The 15,428-nt window shown below is 44.5% G+C and overlaps 1 protein-coding gene across 2 annotated transcripts in view; it reads right to left on the bottom strand.

The window, feature by feature from the left end:
• PLXNC1 (plexin C1) overlaps window positions 1–15,428 on the bottom strand; it is a 146,457-nt gene that overhangs the window by 44,193 nt on the left and 86,836 nt on the right. For both annotated transcript variants that reach the window (XM_028490449.1, XM_024127221.3), the window contains exons 12-20: window positions 14,250–14,337; window positions 11,088–11,291; window positions 10,786–10,971; window positions 8,316–8,418; window positions 5,063–5,164; window positions 4,656–4,759; window positions 1,876–1,914; window positions 1,536–1,660; window positions 344–542 (exon numbers count right to left, since the gene is read on the bottom strand). In XM_028490449.1, coding sequence (XP_028346250.1) covers window positions 344–542; window positions 1,536–1,660; window positions 1,876–1,914; window positions 4,656–4,759; window positions 5,063–5,164; window positions 8,316–8,418; window positions 10,786–10,971; window positions 11,088–11,291; window positions 14,250–14,337 — 1,150 coding nt within the window. The remainder of the gene's footprint in view (window positions 1–343; window positions 543–1,535; window positions 1,661–1,875; window positions 1,915–4,655; window positions 4,760–5,062; window positions 5,165–8,315; window positions 8,419–10,785; window positions 10,972–11,087; window positions 11,292–14,249; window positions 14,338–15,428) is intronic.

Raw genomic sequence — 15,428 nt, 5'->3', positions numbered from 1 at the left:
TTGTACGACATTGTGCCAATAGATGACACTGTTTTGTACACTTAAAAATCTGTTAAGCGGGTAGGTCTCACGTTAATTGTTCTCACTACAATAAAATTTTAAAAAAGGGGAAAGTCTTACTTGAGGAAATTCTAAATGAATTACACTCGCATAGGCCAGTTACAGCAGAAACAAATTGTATTTTCCCCTCCATGTGCTCCTAGTAAGGACCAAGACTAAAAGTGGTTAAACGCTGACACCACGGAGTGCTCGGGATTTATCCTGGCAAAGACATCAGCATCTGCTAAAAACAACTGCCTATATAGTCTTAGCTCTGACACCACCAAGGGATGGCGACACTTACCCGCAGAAAACCAGAAAGGCAGACGGACATCCAGTTTGTGAGGAGCTTTTCCACCACGGACTCTGTGCGTCTCAGCATGAGTTTAGGCTGCATGTTACTGCACTGCTCCATCAAGTCCCTGGTCAGCACCTCGAGGATGCTGGTTAGGTAGACCAGCTTAGTTTGCAGTGCAATGGTTAAGAAGGAAGCAAACAGACACCTATTTAAAAATAGAGCCTCGGTTACAACAGCCAAGACATGGAAGCAACCTAAGCGTCCATCAACAGACAAATGGATCAGAAGGTGGTACATGTGTACAATGGAATACTATTCAGCCCTAAAAGAAGGAAATCCCGCAGTTTGCAGCAACGTGGATGGACCTGGAGGGCATCATGCGAAATGAAATAAAGACAAACACTGTATGATCTCACTTATATGTGGCATGTGAAAAAAACAAAACCTCAAACTCAGAAAAAGAGATATTTGTGATTATCATGTTGTACACCTTAAACCTATACAGTGCTGTATGTCAATTACATCTCAATAAAACCGAAAGAGGAAAAAAAGAAGATATACAGATGATGGAAAAAAAGCATATTAAAAAAAAAAAAACCAGAGCCTTGATTAAGCAGGTTAATCATCAGCTGTGGCTTGCTTGGTGCCGATAGCAGTTTCCAAGGAAACTTGAGGGGTCAGGCAATGGGGTGCTAACAGGGTGCTGCCACGTGGGTGCTTTTTTTTTTAACATCTAAGTTTCAACTACCTTTGTCCTCGAGCCATAAAAACCACACACCAGTGTTAACTTCAGGTCATTTTATATGGTTTTCAGCACTGAAACTTTAAACTAGAGCGGTAACAAGAAGTGAATGTCTTCCCTGAATTTTCAGGGTGTTTTTAAAAATAGGAAACAGCACACTTCTGCTTTTTGACTCAGGACTCATGTGTTTTCTTGGTATTGGGTTTTTTTAGGGTGCTTTTTGAGGGGGGGTGTCATATGTGTGTGTGTCTTCAAAATAGAATTTGTGTTAGAGCACTGTGATCTGAAATGGAAAGAAACATCAGCACTGCATGGTGACCCAAATCAACCAGCCTCTGGAGAGATGCATGTTCTCAGATACCAAGCTCAGGTTGTAGTTCCGAAACAAAATAAGAGGCTCAGGCTTTTATTCTTTCTACTTAATGGCTTTCAAAATATAAACAAATTGGCTGATACCTGTCCTTCACTGAAAAGTTCCTCTGCTTTTCAAGAGTGTGGATAACAGTAACAAGGAAACTTCTATTACAAATTAGGGCATCCAGAGCTGTGAGACTTTCATTCTTGTTGCTGGCATCTCTGTTCTGAAAAAAATATAACATAATATAGATAATATATAAACTTAAAGTTAGAAAGTAGATCCACAATGGGTTTTCCAAGACAATGAATTATTTTATATCGAATTCGTGATCCCAAAATACCCACAATAACAATTCAAAGTAATAATGGAGATGATGATGATGATAACACTATGAAAGTCAGGCAGTCATGAGCGAAAAATGAAAACTTATAGACTTACATGCATATCTTCAGTGAAGATGTGTGTGAAGCCACCTGACTGAGAGGAAGGAGACACTTTTATTATTCATAACATCCAAAGGAAATGAAGAGTATATTTTTTGTTATAATACCTGAGTCCATTTTAATAAAGTAGAGACACTATTTGCTAATCTGAAGAGCCCCGGGGCTTATGTTCACAGCATATCTTCTACATAATAAATAATTGTTCAGCTCTCAAGAAACACCAGTGACTTCTGAAAGCCTCTAAGAATAGTTATCATCGCATCAGTTCCGTTTTTGGTAGGTGAAGGCATCTCACACTTTAAAAGAACTGACTCGGGCTTCCCTGGTTGGCGCAGTGGTTGAGGGGACTCGGGTTCGTGCCCCGGTCCGGGAGGATCCCACATGCCGCGGAGCGGCTGGGCCCGCCGTGAGCCATGGCCGCCGAGCCTGCGCGTCCGGAGCCTGTGCTCCGCAGCGGGAGAGGCCACAGCCGTGAGAGGCCCGTGTACCGCAAAAAACAAAACAAACCAAAACAACAACAACAAAAAAAATAAAAAATAAATAAACAGATTGATTCTTGACCTTAAATAGGGAAATACCGCTCTGGTTCCCTGGGTTCCAATGTTCCTTCCTCCTTTCATTCAAATTCCTCTCCTCTAGGTGGTTAGGTGCTCTGCTTACCCTTATTTCTTCTATTTTCAGCACAAACAAAGTTGCCAATATAATGAAAAGCAAGGCTTTAAAAGCCAAAGACCAACTAGCAGGGCAAAGAACTACCGGTAATGCCTTGGTCTCTGAGAAGCTACCATTTCCTCTGGGCTTTGCCTACTGTTACCGAGTAGGTATTGATCACCCAAGTTCTCCCTCCGCCACCCAACCTCCAGGCCTAGAGGATGCAGCTCCTGATCTATCAGTAAAGGGCCTCTCAACAGCAGGACTTACCTTCAGCCTAGAATGCATTTCAACTGGTGGTGTTCTAATGGAGTATCTTCCCTTGTTCTCTAGATCTTTTCTTAATTGTGACAAATTCAGTTTTAACTTAGGTCTTCTCAATAGGGTTCTGATAAATGTCTGCTTGTTTCTCCTGTGTCTTCTTCGGACATCAGTTTCTATAGCTTTCCCAGTTGTCTTTCAAGATTCGACATAACCCTGAGTTAAATCAGTTTGCCTTCTTGCAACTCTCTCTTCTGAGAGAGCACAGCATTGTTCCTAGGAATTTTTCTTTTTTTTTTTTAAACACTCGCAACAGCATTCCTTTGCATTCATCACTCTATCCTGCTCTTGCTTACCGAATTTAGAAGATAGGAAAACTTTTTCTTTCAGGCCACAGATTACTCTCTTCAGCACTCAAGGGCAATCATTAACTATAAAAGCCCGCAGAGTACTCCTGTAGATGGTAGAAATCTCTTCTTTTATTGCTATTAAATTCTTAATGGGGATCTCAGATAGCTGGGAAATAGGACTCTTGGTGCAACCTTTGCTGAGGCCCCACACAGTCATCATGATTCAGGGAATTAAACTCCCCTCCCTAGGCAGTATTCTGCCATAGAAATGAAGGAGGTGGCAAACGGCAAGCCTTGGTGCCTGCTATTCTTGGAGGATAACTTAAAAAAAAATACAAGTACAAAAAGCTAAAGTCTTATTTCTAGCCTTCTTGATTTACGACACTAAGGCTTGGACAAAAAAAAGAAAATATGGTGGGTGTTTTACGGAGGTATCCCACCCTCCAGACACAGCATCACATATCATGGTGTCTGCTTCTAGAATTATAGAGAAACTGGAAATTGCTTACTGCATGTGTCTGGGTTTCTGAACTCTGGGTTTCTGAACTCTAGGCTTCTGGCCAAATGTAGCTGAGAAGCTGATGGTAAGGTGATACAAGCTCTCTTTTGGCCTGGAGAGATTTCTGGCTTTGCTTAGAAGTCTAGATTTGAATGTAATATGTAATTGGTGTTGATGTGTTCCAGAGGTTGGGCTTTGCTGTGGTCACCAGTTCTGGACAAAAAAAGGGCAGTATGGAGGAACTGGGGTATCGGGACTTGGAGGTGATGGTAGGAGGATGAGTGTACCTCGCCAAAGACTTGGGAGGGTAAATGAGGAAGGCTATGTGAGTGGGTGAGAAAATGGAGGTGTCAGAACGTGAGACCGAAAACCCAAAGGGTTAAGTAGACTACTCCTCGGAGTCCTAGAACAAATTAATCAATCATTTCATGCAGCTATTTCTACTAAATGAGGATGACACAAACCGATCAGCTGAAGAATAACTGCTGGAGAGAACCATAAAAACTCTACATTGCTAAAAATGGCTGTTATTAACTCAGATTCTACACATGTCTACTTTTCCCCCTCTTGGCCAACAGTGCTTTTCATTTCCAATTGAGAAGTAATAGTGAATAATCTAGTAGCTGCAATGTAAGTCAAGCAGATAAACACAACAAACTGGCCAGCCCACAATTTATTGATTTTTAAATAAACTAGCTCACTTCCCAGGTACAAATTCAGTTCTAAACTGGTAGTAAAATAAAGCAAAAATCATCACTTTGAACTTGTGTCCCTCCTAGGTTTTTGTTACTGGACAAAGAGTAACTGCCAGTAACCCATCACTGCTTTATACCCTAATCAATCCAATTAAGAGTTATCCTCCTCCCTGCTCTGCTGAGATTTTAAGCCATTATTCTGTACCAAGCACATTATCTACAGCTGCCTTGGAAGGAAACACCGTTTTTGACAGTGGCAACAAGCACCTTCATTATTATTCAAGACTCAACCTTAGGAATATGATCAATGCTCTTTTACCTCAGGGAAGAAAGTTCTCAGAGCAAAATGTTTATAGTCAAGGAAGGGAACAGTTCCAAAACTATCAACCACATCCAATTTATCCATCTGCAGCTCAGCAAAGCCTGCAAAACAGAATCCCAAGAGCAATATTTTAACTCAAAAAACAATGGATAAGATCTGCTGTTTTGTCTAACACGGAGTATGACCTTGGTTTTCATTAAAGAAGAAACAGTAGATAATTACTTGGTTGGCTGCAAAGAAGAGCTGAAATAAAACACAAAGCCACGCCTAGACCCTGCTGTTCAGTTGTCTTCTATTATACAAACAGCTCTCATTACCGTGGCTTGTTCCATTTAAGGGTTAAAGAAAAAAAAAAAAAAAAAAAAAAGGGCTTGTTTTTCTACAAATAAAATTTTGGAGCCTACCATCACGTATCTCTTTCCGGAGCTCACTCTCCAGGAGCTCCAGCTGTTGGCTCTGTTTGCGACTCAGTTCCTTCGATTTGTGCCTGGTCACTCCCACAGCCGCTGTGGAGACAGAGATCCAGCATGAGACTAACAAAAAGGAAAACAGAACCAACCTTTACAGTCCTTTACAGAGGAGGCGGTGGAGGGAGAGCGAGAAAGACTAGCCTGGAAGAGGTGGAATTTCTAAGAAGAAAGATTCCCAGTGACGGGTCACTCTACAGACGAAGGTGCTCAAATGCAACAGAAAAACCCCCCAAAACCCATACTCATCTTCAAAGTAAAAAACTAAATCAAATAACCTTCACTTGTAACCAAAGATCCCAGCTGGCTGAAAAGGAATGAAACAAGCCAAGTTTCCTTACAGCCACAGGCCACTTAATATTGTTCTGTTCTTTTTTAATGTTGCTAAACATCCCTAGAGAAATAAAGTTGAGCCTTAAATGCAGAAAAAACCCACAGATCCACAGTGAGTTACGTGAGCCAAACTTGCATAGATCAAATGGGGTGACAGGATGAGTGGTCCCCAGTGAACCCTTGTATCTGGATATTGCTTCTTTCTCCACTTCATTTTGCTTCTAACTATGCTGTAGACGCAGTAAACCAAACAAGTTCGGCACTCGGGTTCATGTCCCCGCTCTGCCATTAACTAGCTGTGCGACCTCAGGTAAGTTCCCTAGCCTCTCTGTGCCTGGCTGCCTTATCTATTAAAGTGCCTACCTCCTTGTGACACTGACAGGATTCTAGGAAGTAACTCACGGAAAACATTGAGATCTTACTTTTTAAAAAGAATATGTAGCAATTGTCAACTCTCATTATTATTCTCAAAAGTTTTTCCTCTTTTAATAGAAATTTCATGATAAAAGGATCCCGCTGGATGTGAATGATGCTGGAGGAAACAAAATTCAATACAGCTGTGTGCTGGACCACTTTATAAAGTCAACAGTCTTAATCGTAATGTGCATCATGCATCTTCAAGAGAGGGTGGAGCAGGCGGCGATTCTCAAATTTGCTTGACTATGGAGCCCTCTTTCCAGGAGCATCACTTGGGACTGTTGGCTCTCAGACCACCCTTTAGGCAGCACCAGCTCACTGCCTGAAAATGGAGCTAGCAGGCCATGTCCACAAAGCAGTGAGTTTTTCCTGGCTGAAACCTCCAGGGGAAGCTACAGGGGGTGTTTTGTAGGTGGCAGCCTTAGGCCAGGTGTGTATAGTGTTTTCACTAATGATGTGATTGATGGTCTGAAGAGTACACTTACTCAAGCTGCTAAGGACACATGCCTCCATGGAATCATGGTAAGAAGGGGAGGAGAATTTTAAAGGGCTTTGCAGATACCAATGAAACCAAAAGTGATGTGTCAGATGGAGCCCACTTCACCTTAAAGAGCATACACGATCTCTACCAACAAAGTGAAGGGAGAGGAATGAAGAGTCGCAGAGAGCCCAGGAAGAGATCAGAGGTTTCTGGGATGAAGTCACAAAGTAGATGTGACTCCGTGATGAGACTGCTCTTCTTAGAGCTGCCTGACAGCAGCAGATTCTCAAAATCGAGCTCAGCGTTTAGAATTTCCAAGTAATCTTCTTATTTGAAGCCAGCACCGGCCAGGACTTTATTAAAATATCAGGCCCAATTCTGGATTCTAGATGCATTAATAGTGGGGGATAACTTGGAGAGAGCTTAAAAAATACCTGAAATGATCATCAACAGTACAAAACAGGGTCTCTGCAAAATGAATTCATTCCATTAGGCTAGTTAACAATACACATAAATCCTTCCTTCACTGGACTGGGAAGCAGCCAAGAGAAAGGACCAGGACTGAACTCATCGTCCCTAAGTCCAAAGCCTTGCACAGTTATCAGCAGCATAACAGGTGCTCAATAAACATCAGGTAAATGCATGCAGGGATGGATGAATGAGTGGGTGAGAGAGCGAGTATATGGAAGGAGACGTTAGCAACTATTAACCGAAAACCATTAGAAAGGCGATGCCTGCATTAAGTCAAGGAATACGATGGGCTCCCTAGCTGTGGAGAAGAGTTCTCTTTTTTAAGGAGGACAAGAGGAAACAGACTTAAAATGAAAAGCAGCTCAGAAACAAGAGGTCAAAAACTGAATGGCTGGGGCTTCCCTGGTGGCACAGTGGTTGAGAATCTGCCTGCCAATGTAGGGGACGCGGGTTCGAGCCCTGGTCTGGGAAGATCCCACATGCCGCGGAGCAGCTAGGCCCGTGAGCCGCAACTACTGAGCCTGCATCTGGAGCCCGTGCTCCGCAACGAGAGAGGCCATGATAGTGAGAGGCCCGCGCATCACAATGAAGAGTGGCCCCCGCTTGCTGCAACTAGAGAAAGCCCTCGCACAGACACGAAGACCCGACACAGCCAAAAATAAATAAATAAATAAATTTAAAAAGACAACTGAATGGCTACAGGGACCAGGTCCTCAGATGAGGTAAGTGGCCTGGGTGGAGACAGTAGAGAGTGGTGGAGACTGTGGCAAAAGCTCAGTGAACACCTGCCCTCTCTCTAGGGGTGGCTGCTCCTCAGCTCCAGCAAACTGATGTTATGGAAAAATAAGGATCCAATGATCCAGATCTTTCAAATTTTCAAGAGATTTTAAAGAATCACCTAATTTTAAAATGTTGTCAATTACTTCAAATTTTTAAAAATGCTATGTGGGCCAAACAAAACACATCGGTTGGCCAGATTTCATCCAGTGAGCAACCACCATGGGATCACTGTGCTTGGATGAGCCTTGGAACATTTTAATAGATGGTACAGGTCACACTTCCAAAACACAGTTCTGCCAGGAAAGACAGGGCTGGGGTAAGGGTGAGGGGCGGGGTTTGCTGGGATGAGAAGGCAGGATGAGGTGACCAAGTCCTTAGAGCCCAAAATCCCAGAGGAATTCTGAGGAAATAATGTAAACAGGACATTTGTCATCACAATTCACAGGTTCAGGGAAGCAAACTGGATTATATTTCTCAAACACCAAGATACCAACCATCTTTGTAATCCAGCCTTTTATTAATGAAGCATCCTAAAAAATGTTTAGAAAGCCCTCAACGTGTACCTATTAGTCCTTTCCCAGAGTTTTGATCTGGGTTTTCATCCATTGATACTTAATTGAAACGAACAGCCCCTGAAAGCTGAAAGCCTTCCTGGCTGCCGAGGCCGCAGGGAATAATTTCTCTGACAAAATTAAACAGGGCACTTACCAAAAATGACAATCACTAGCAAGACGGGAAGTCCAATCAGAAAATACCAAGTGGAAATAACCGATTCCCGCTCGACGTAGAGTTCCAGGTTTCCCAGCTTGACCTAAGGGGACAAAGAGTGTCATTTAGACCTGGTCGAGGTGGGGACCACATCTAGGTATACAATTTTTCCCCCCAAATGGTTTTCTCCAAGATACAAAAAGAGGTGGCAAGCTAGGTGGGATATCCGAGTTCAAGTCCCATCTCTGGGCAGATTAGCTACGTGCATTTGAGCCAATCAAGAGCATCCCCTGTGCCTTGGTTTCCGGATTCAGCTCCAGTCAGTTGCAGGGCTAGACCTACAGATCTTACACTTTGGTCCTCTTTGCCCTGGGGGTTTTAAACTGCAGGAATGGGGGCGATAAAGAGGTAGTAACCTGTGGGTAAGACACCCTCTTACCCCTGGACTAAGGAAGTAATCCAACTTCTTAATCTCTTCTACATCTTGTGTTTCCTTGATGGGCCTATTTTGAAGGAAGCATTCTGTGGCAAAAACCAGCTTGGCAATGCTGCCAGGATGATCCCTGAGGGCCTTTTCCAATTTCAGGTTTTGATGATAAAAGTTTGTAAAACTTGTAAAGGGAAAATCTCTATATCAAGCCTTATTTCTGCATTGACGTACATATAAGTATTGAGAAACATTACCATCCTGGGAGCCACGGCTGCCCCTGTGGAAGTATCTGTGCAAAGTGGCTAGAGTGCAGACTCCAGGCCCAGACAGCCCAGGTTCTAAGTCCCAGTCCAGAGAATGAACCTGGGCCCTCGGCAGTGAGAACACGAGTCCTAAACACTGGACCGCCAGGGAACTCCCCGTGCTGTCCTTCCCAGCTGTAGGAGCTTGCTTTAGTCACCGATCCGTGCAGTTCTCACTTTCCCCATCTCTAAAATGGGATGCTGTTACGCCTCTTCGGAGGGTTGTCGTGAAGATGAAACGTGCCGGCATTTGTTTGTAAGCAAGCTCCTGGCACTCCTGCTTGGAGCTCTCCAGCGGACTCCTGGAGCTCAGAGCCAAGTCCTCACAATGACCCCCAGTTGGCTCTCCATGCCCCCCGTTAATGCTCTCATCTCCTTGGAATACTCCCCCGCCTTGCTCCTTCCACACTGCCACACTGGTCTCGTTGCCCTTTAACAGCACCAGGGAGGCTTCTGACTCAGGAACTTTGCAACCTGTGGTTCCCTTTGCCTAGAACACTCTACCCCAGATGGCCCACGGCTCATGCCGTCGTCTCCCTGAGGTCCTGATTCAAATGTCGTCTTTACAGGGAGCCCTTTTCTGGCCGCCATCGTAAACCTTGCAGCACTGCCCCTCACCTCCTGCTTCATTTTTCTTCATAACAGTTACCACCATCTAACACATCTTCAATTTATTTTCTATACTACCTGCCTTTTTAGGTAAGATCCATTAAAGGCAGATATTTTGGGGGGCCGGTGGGGGGAAGGCGGGTCTGTTTTCTTCTCTGCTATGTCCCTATGTCCCAGTGCAGGCACTCAGGAACTAGTCCTGGATAATGAAGAATGCTACCATTTGCTCTTCTCAACTAACCAGACACGTGGGATCCCTTGTGAGTTTAGTTGCTGTTATTCATTGTATAATTATTATGACCCTCTTTACCGTACAACAGACGGACCGAGGGAGGTTCAGCTAAAGCCAGCTTATCTAAGGCCACACAGCTATTAACTGGTGCAGCTGAGACACAAACCCTTTTTTTGTTTTGCCTTCCAGTTGATGTTCTATTTTCTCATCCTTTACCCAATTACTTATGACTCTAGATCATAAAGCGTTTTGGGGGGGATATAGACTGTGCAGAGTCTCATATGGCATGAACACCATAAACGGAGGTTTCTAACATGTTTCCCTTCACCACGGTCTCATGTCTTTATTGTGGGACATAAATATACCAGTGATGGGACGGACCCTCAAACATGTCTGGGAAAAGATTAAATGCAGCGAGTCTGACTTCATGGTGGAGGAAGCAGTCCATGACCCATAGACTATCTGGCCCCCATTAGACTCCACTGCCACTTTCAGTGTGCCAGGGAAGCCCCCATTCTGGGTTTCTGCCAAGACATGCCACCTCTGCATTTGGGCAAAGAATGACAGCTCACTCGTCAATGGGTCTAGAGATTCTGCTGCAGATGCTGCAGTCTAAACGTATGGCTAGAACAAAAGCTATCATACTCATTAGTATCATAAACAATGGTGTGCTCAGTGCTTTGCCATTCCAATGGCACAGGGATGGGCTCTGCAAGCTATTCTGGCGGAATAACTTTTGGGACTACAATACCAGCTTTGTTTATCTTCACTGAAAGTGAAGATCTAAAGATCCGAAAAAGAGTCTACTCTGGCTTCTGGTTTAGCCAACAATCCCCCCTCCCCCCACCCCACACCAGATAAGGTAAAACTAACGGGTAGGACTGTCAGGCAACCTACGCGAACTTTCTTGGAAGAGGTGGCGATGCTGTTTGCAGCAGTGATGCCTTTAATTTTGCAAAAGATGGTGGTGAGATCTTGATTTCTAGTAATATTTTCAAAACTGCAATTTAATTGCTCATTTTCTCCATGGAAGAGAGTAATTTCAATGTCTTTCTTGGAAATGTTGAAGTTATCATTTTCTTTCTGTGAAGAACAAGGCGAAGATGAAGAAGTCAAGGCGTGTGTGGAAACTCACAAACGTAATACACCTTTCCTGTCGAAGGGAGCACATCCTCCCGCCCGAAATGAGAGAGACATACTTGAATTTTGACTTCCAATTCTGTGTCCACCTCAGGCTCAGCCCGATACCCTGTAAATCTGGGGTCGTCAAGGTACTGCAAGCTTCCACAATCCAAGTAGGTCTCCTGGACCCTGAGCTTCACAGTGACATTCGTACGCCCTTTTGAACTCTTTAAACTGGGGGCTAAAAATCTGCAGTAAGTCGCCATACAATATTCAGAGACCTGAGGGAGAAGGAAAGAGCATTTTGACAGCTTCATTAATGAATTTCAGCTCTGGGATTGAAGAGCTAAGTGACCTGGGCAACTGAACCTCTCTGTGCCTCTGTTTTCTCCTCTGTAAAATGGGGATAACAGCATACCCACCTCATGGGGTTGAATTAACTCTAAATTAAATGAGATGAGGTCTCACTAAATTAAATGAGAATATCCATGCAAAAAAGCACTCAACAAATGCTAATATGATTATTAATATTATTAGTAATAATGAAAGAAGAAGGTGATACAATAGGAAAAAAGGGTACTCGGAAAAGAAGTCAGCTAGAGAAAGGGGAAGACTGCACCAGTGGGCCTGTGTGTCCTTCAAGACATCAAGGCTGAGTCCTGGGAAACTACAGGAAGGGAGGAGCCAGTTCTTCAGCAAGGCTGGCTGCAGGCTTGCGTCTGCTGGCTCTATCACTCTGTGTTGGCAAACCCCTGTGCTTTAGCAGAAATCACTAACCACAAGAGGAAAAGGCTTTGCAGGCCTAACAAAAAGTAGAGGAAAACAAAAGTAAAAGGGACAACACAGCTCCCATGAAAGAAAGAGCATGAAGATGGGAAACCACGCAGAAAGGGTGGCCCACTTTACAGGCTTATTTAAAACAAACAAGCGAGCATAAATACTGTCATTTTCAGGTGTGCAGAGAGTTGGGCAGAGAAAGCTGCCGGGAGAGGGGAGGTTGACAAACGTTCTAAAGAAGAGCAGCTAGACTCCTAAAAGGAAATTTGCCAGGTGGGGATTTTTCCTCTTTGTGATTTGCTGTCTAACTAATGTTGGAATTTTACAAAGAGGGTAGGAAGAAGCAACAGGTGGGAAAATCTGATGCCAAGCACCGAGATGTGGACAAGCAAAACCTCCCTTCGCCTTTAACGCCTTTCCAAACAACTGCCCTGAATCTCTCATTCACATCTCTGGCGACATGAAGAAAACCACAAAACCCACTGCCTCAGCCTTCTCAACAACCGTAACCCCAGGAGGCTGGCTTTTTGCTGAAGACGCCTTCTAGAAAGATTCCTGGTGATAGGGTCACCCTAACCTCATTATTCTCAACTCTCTAAATTTCCATACCAGTGTCGTCTGAAATGCTCTTTTTCTCTAGTTTCTGAGCAACTTCTTGGCCACCTTCACTGGCCATCTTGTTTTCTTTCACTCCTTAAAATTAAGCTGTTCTGCAAGATTCCATCTCAGGCGCTCTTTTCTTCTTCCTTTGTGCCCTCACTCCCAGGATGTCGTTCACATTCTCCTTCTAACGACCATGCTACGAAGATGACCCGTCATCTCCCCACCAACCCTAGATACCTGCAAGAGCATCCTTATGGGTCTCCCAGGCTTTTTTTCAGTTACTTCCTCTCCATATGATCCTATGCACCATCGCCAAAATCATCAGCATAGAGGGTACCTATCCTCACGTCACTCCCTGCTCAAAGATCTTCAATCCCTCCCCACTGCCTACAGAGCTAAGGGCAAACTTTTCAGTCTGATACTCTCTTATGGCCCAGCGTGGCTTTGCAGCCGTCCCCCTGGCTCATTCCCGACCCATCCTCTCGGCTCTAGCGGAGCAGGACTCACCCATATTCCCATCAGGGGCCTGTGAGTAACCTGTCTCCTCTGCCCCCCTGCTTCTACCTGCTCAAGTCCTACCCATCCCACTCCACTCCACAGACATGCTGAAATCTGCTCTAGTTTAATTTCTCTTTCATGTGGAAACACACAGTGGGGTATCTGAGCTGGAAGGGAATCAGAGGACCTAGAACTTCAACACGGCCTGTGCGCTCAGCTTTCCATCCCAGTGTAGGTTACCCGTCTCCCTCGGTGAAGGCAGTGTGACTCTCTTATTTACCTTTTGTCCCTGCAGCCGGGAAAATGTTTGGCCCACAGTGAATTCTACTTGATATAGGGACAGCACTGGGGAGGGAGAGCAAGTTCACTCACAAATGCAGGCAATGCCTCTGCTACGAGGGTCAATCTGTACAAACCACTCAACAGGATGTGTTGACATCATGGAGATGGGGCCTGGAATCAGATACAACATGAGGCTCGGAACTGGCTCTGAAGGGTGTCAGGACTCGGACATGTGTATGACAAGGCTCTAGGAGGACTCAGGAAGGCCTCCTGGATCTAGACCTGAAGCCACACTGGTTCCAAGCGGAGGCCGGGTCTGTGGCCACCAACACACCTGCCAGCTTTGGCAGGCAGTGGTCTGGCTGGGCCTCAGAAAGGCTGTTATCTTCACATCTCTCATGAAGGAGGGACAGAAAGGGGAAGAGAGAATGGGGAGAGCTTTCGAGGAGAGCCTAGAAGTGCACTCAGAGGCCCCGACTTGTCTCTGAAGTTCATCATTTCCCATGAGGAGGCCCGTGTGCGACTCGTGTTGGGCTGAGGGCCAGACCCCTGTGCGGGGACAGGAAAGGCAAGAGGAGGTGAGGTCAGAAGGAAGGCACCAAACCAGGTCAAAGAGACAAGGGCAAGAGAAGGAGAAGCACATGACAGGATCTCTGGGACTTTCACCGGTCACTTTACCTCTGAACCACAGCGTGCTCTGTGTGATGGGACCTCTACCACCTACTCTTCACAGGAATGCTCTTCCTTACATCACACCTCAGCCACTCACAAGGCATTCTCACACGTATTCACAAACACTGCCTCATCAAGGTGACCTATTACACAGGGAGGAGACGGCAGGTCTTGTCGTATCACCTCTCTTCCCTCTGTGCCACACCTCGAAACTCTCAACTCCAAGTCTGAGGTCTTATTATTTCCATTATAGTACAGATGGTATTTATTACAGATCATGCAACAGGTAAAAGCTTATGATAGCACAAAGGCACAGAAACAAAAAATATCCCCCAACGTATTTGAGTGTGATGAAAACAAAATCGTCCTTGAAAATAACTATTATTACAAAGCAGCTGAAGACTTACATTTATGTTTCCTTTCAGCTCATGTGAAATGATTAAGTTGTCAATTACATCAAAATTTCGGCCCATGATGGTTATATTTTGACCACCACTGCAAGGAGAAAAGCAATGAGAGGAGTTTCATAGGTAAACACACAGGCATTTTGCATTTATGAATAAAACCATCAATTTATTCATACTCAATATTAAACTCAGTTATGTTTGAGAGCAAATTAATAAATTTTCATTTCAAACGCAGGACAGCTTAACAAGTCTTTTCATGATACTGATAGTTTTTAAGATACATAAATATAAAAATTCAGGTTGTATCCTGTTTTAATTCTAAGAAAATACCCAAATTCTTGTATAGAATTTTGAGTTTTGCTGTGTCATGTTTCCACATATAATTAGATCATCAGCTGTACCTTGAAAAGATTTCAATAAATAGAATTTTGTTTCATTACTGTTTAATCTATATGAAGACTCTTCAATCTAACAGTTTTCAAAAATCAAACTCCCAACCTACCAATTATATTTTATGTAGGGAGACAGGGAATACTTTGGACAAGGTAAAATTATAAATGACATTACAAGTCTAAATTCCTATTTGGTAAAACCACATAAATAACAGCTATGTCCTATCTCTCTGAAACTAAGCCAAATAATTTCACATGTTCTTAGCACATAATTGCATTTAAGCAAAGTGGTCATTAGATGTGAAATAAACAGCTGTCCACAGCTCTGGCCACCCTTTCCCGTTCACATAGGTCACTAGACACTCATTTCAGGGGACAGGAGCCTGGATAGGTCAGCTCCATCGGCCAGCCGAGCCCATGCTGACAAGGCCAGGAGGTGGACACGAGCAGGCCAATTTGTGTAGGGCAGAGCGAAGACATGAGGCCCTGAACCTTCCAGCCACAAGGGGGAAGAGCTGAGCTGGCCTCACGCCAGCCTGTCGCCATTACTAGAAAACCAGGCCAAGTGTGCTCCACCAACGGTCAGACTGCAGAGCCATGCTTTGCCAAGAGACACGGGCTCAGAATGTCACAGGTGACTGGACATTAAGAATCCTCTTCTTGGGCTTCCCTGGTGGCGCAGTGGTTGAGAATCCGCCTGCCGATGCGGGGGACACGGGCTCGTGTCCCGGTCCGGTCCGGGAAGATCCCACATGCCGCGGAGCGGCTGGGCCCGTGAGCCATGGCC

The sequence above is a fragment of the Physeter macrocephalus genome, chromosome 6, assembly GCF_002837175.3.
Source record: "Physeter macrocephalus isolate SW-GA chromosome 6, ASM283717v5, whole genome shotgun sequence".
Lineage (NCBI taxonomy): Eukaryota > Metazoa > Chordata > Mammalia > Artiodactyla > Physeteridae > Physeter > Physeter macrocephalus.
This window is presented reverse-complemented; position numbering and strand designations above follow the sequence as displayed.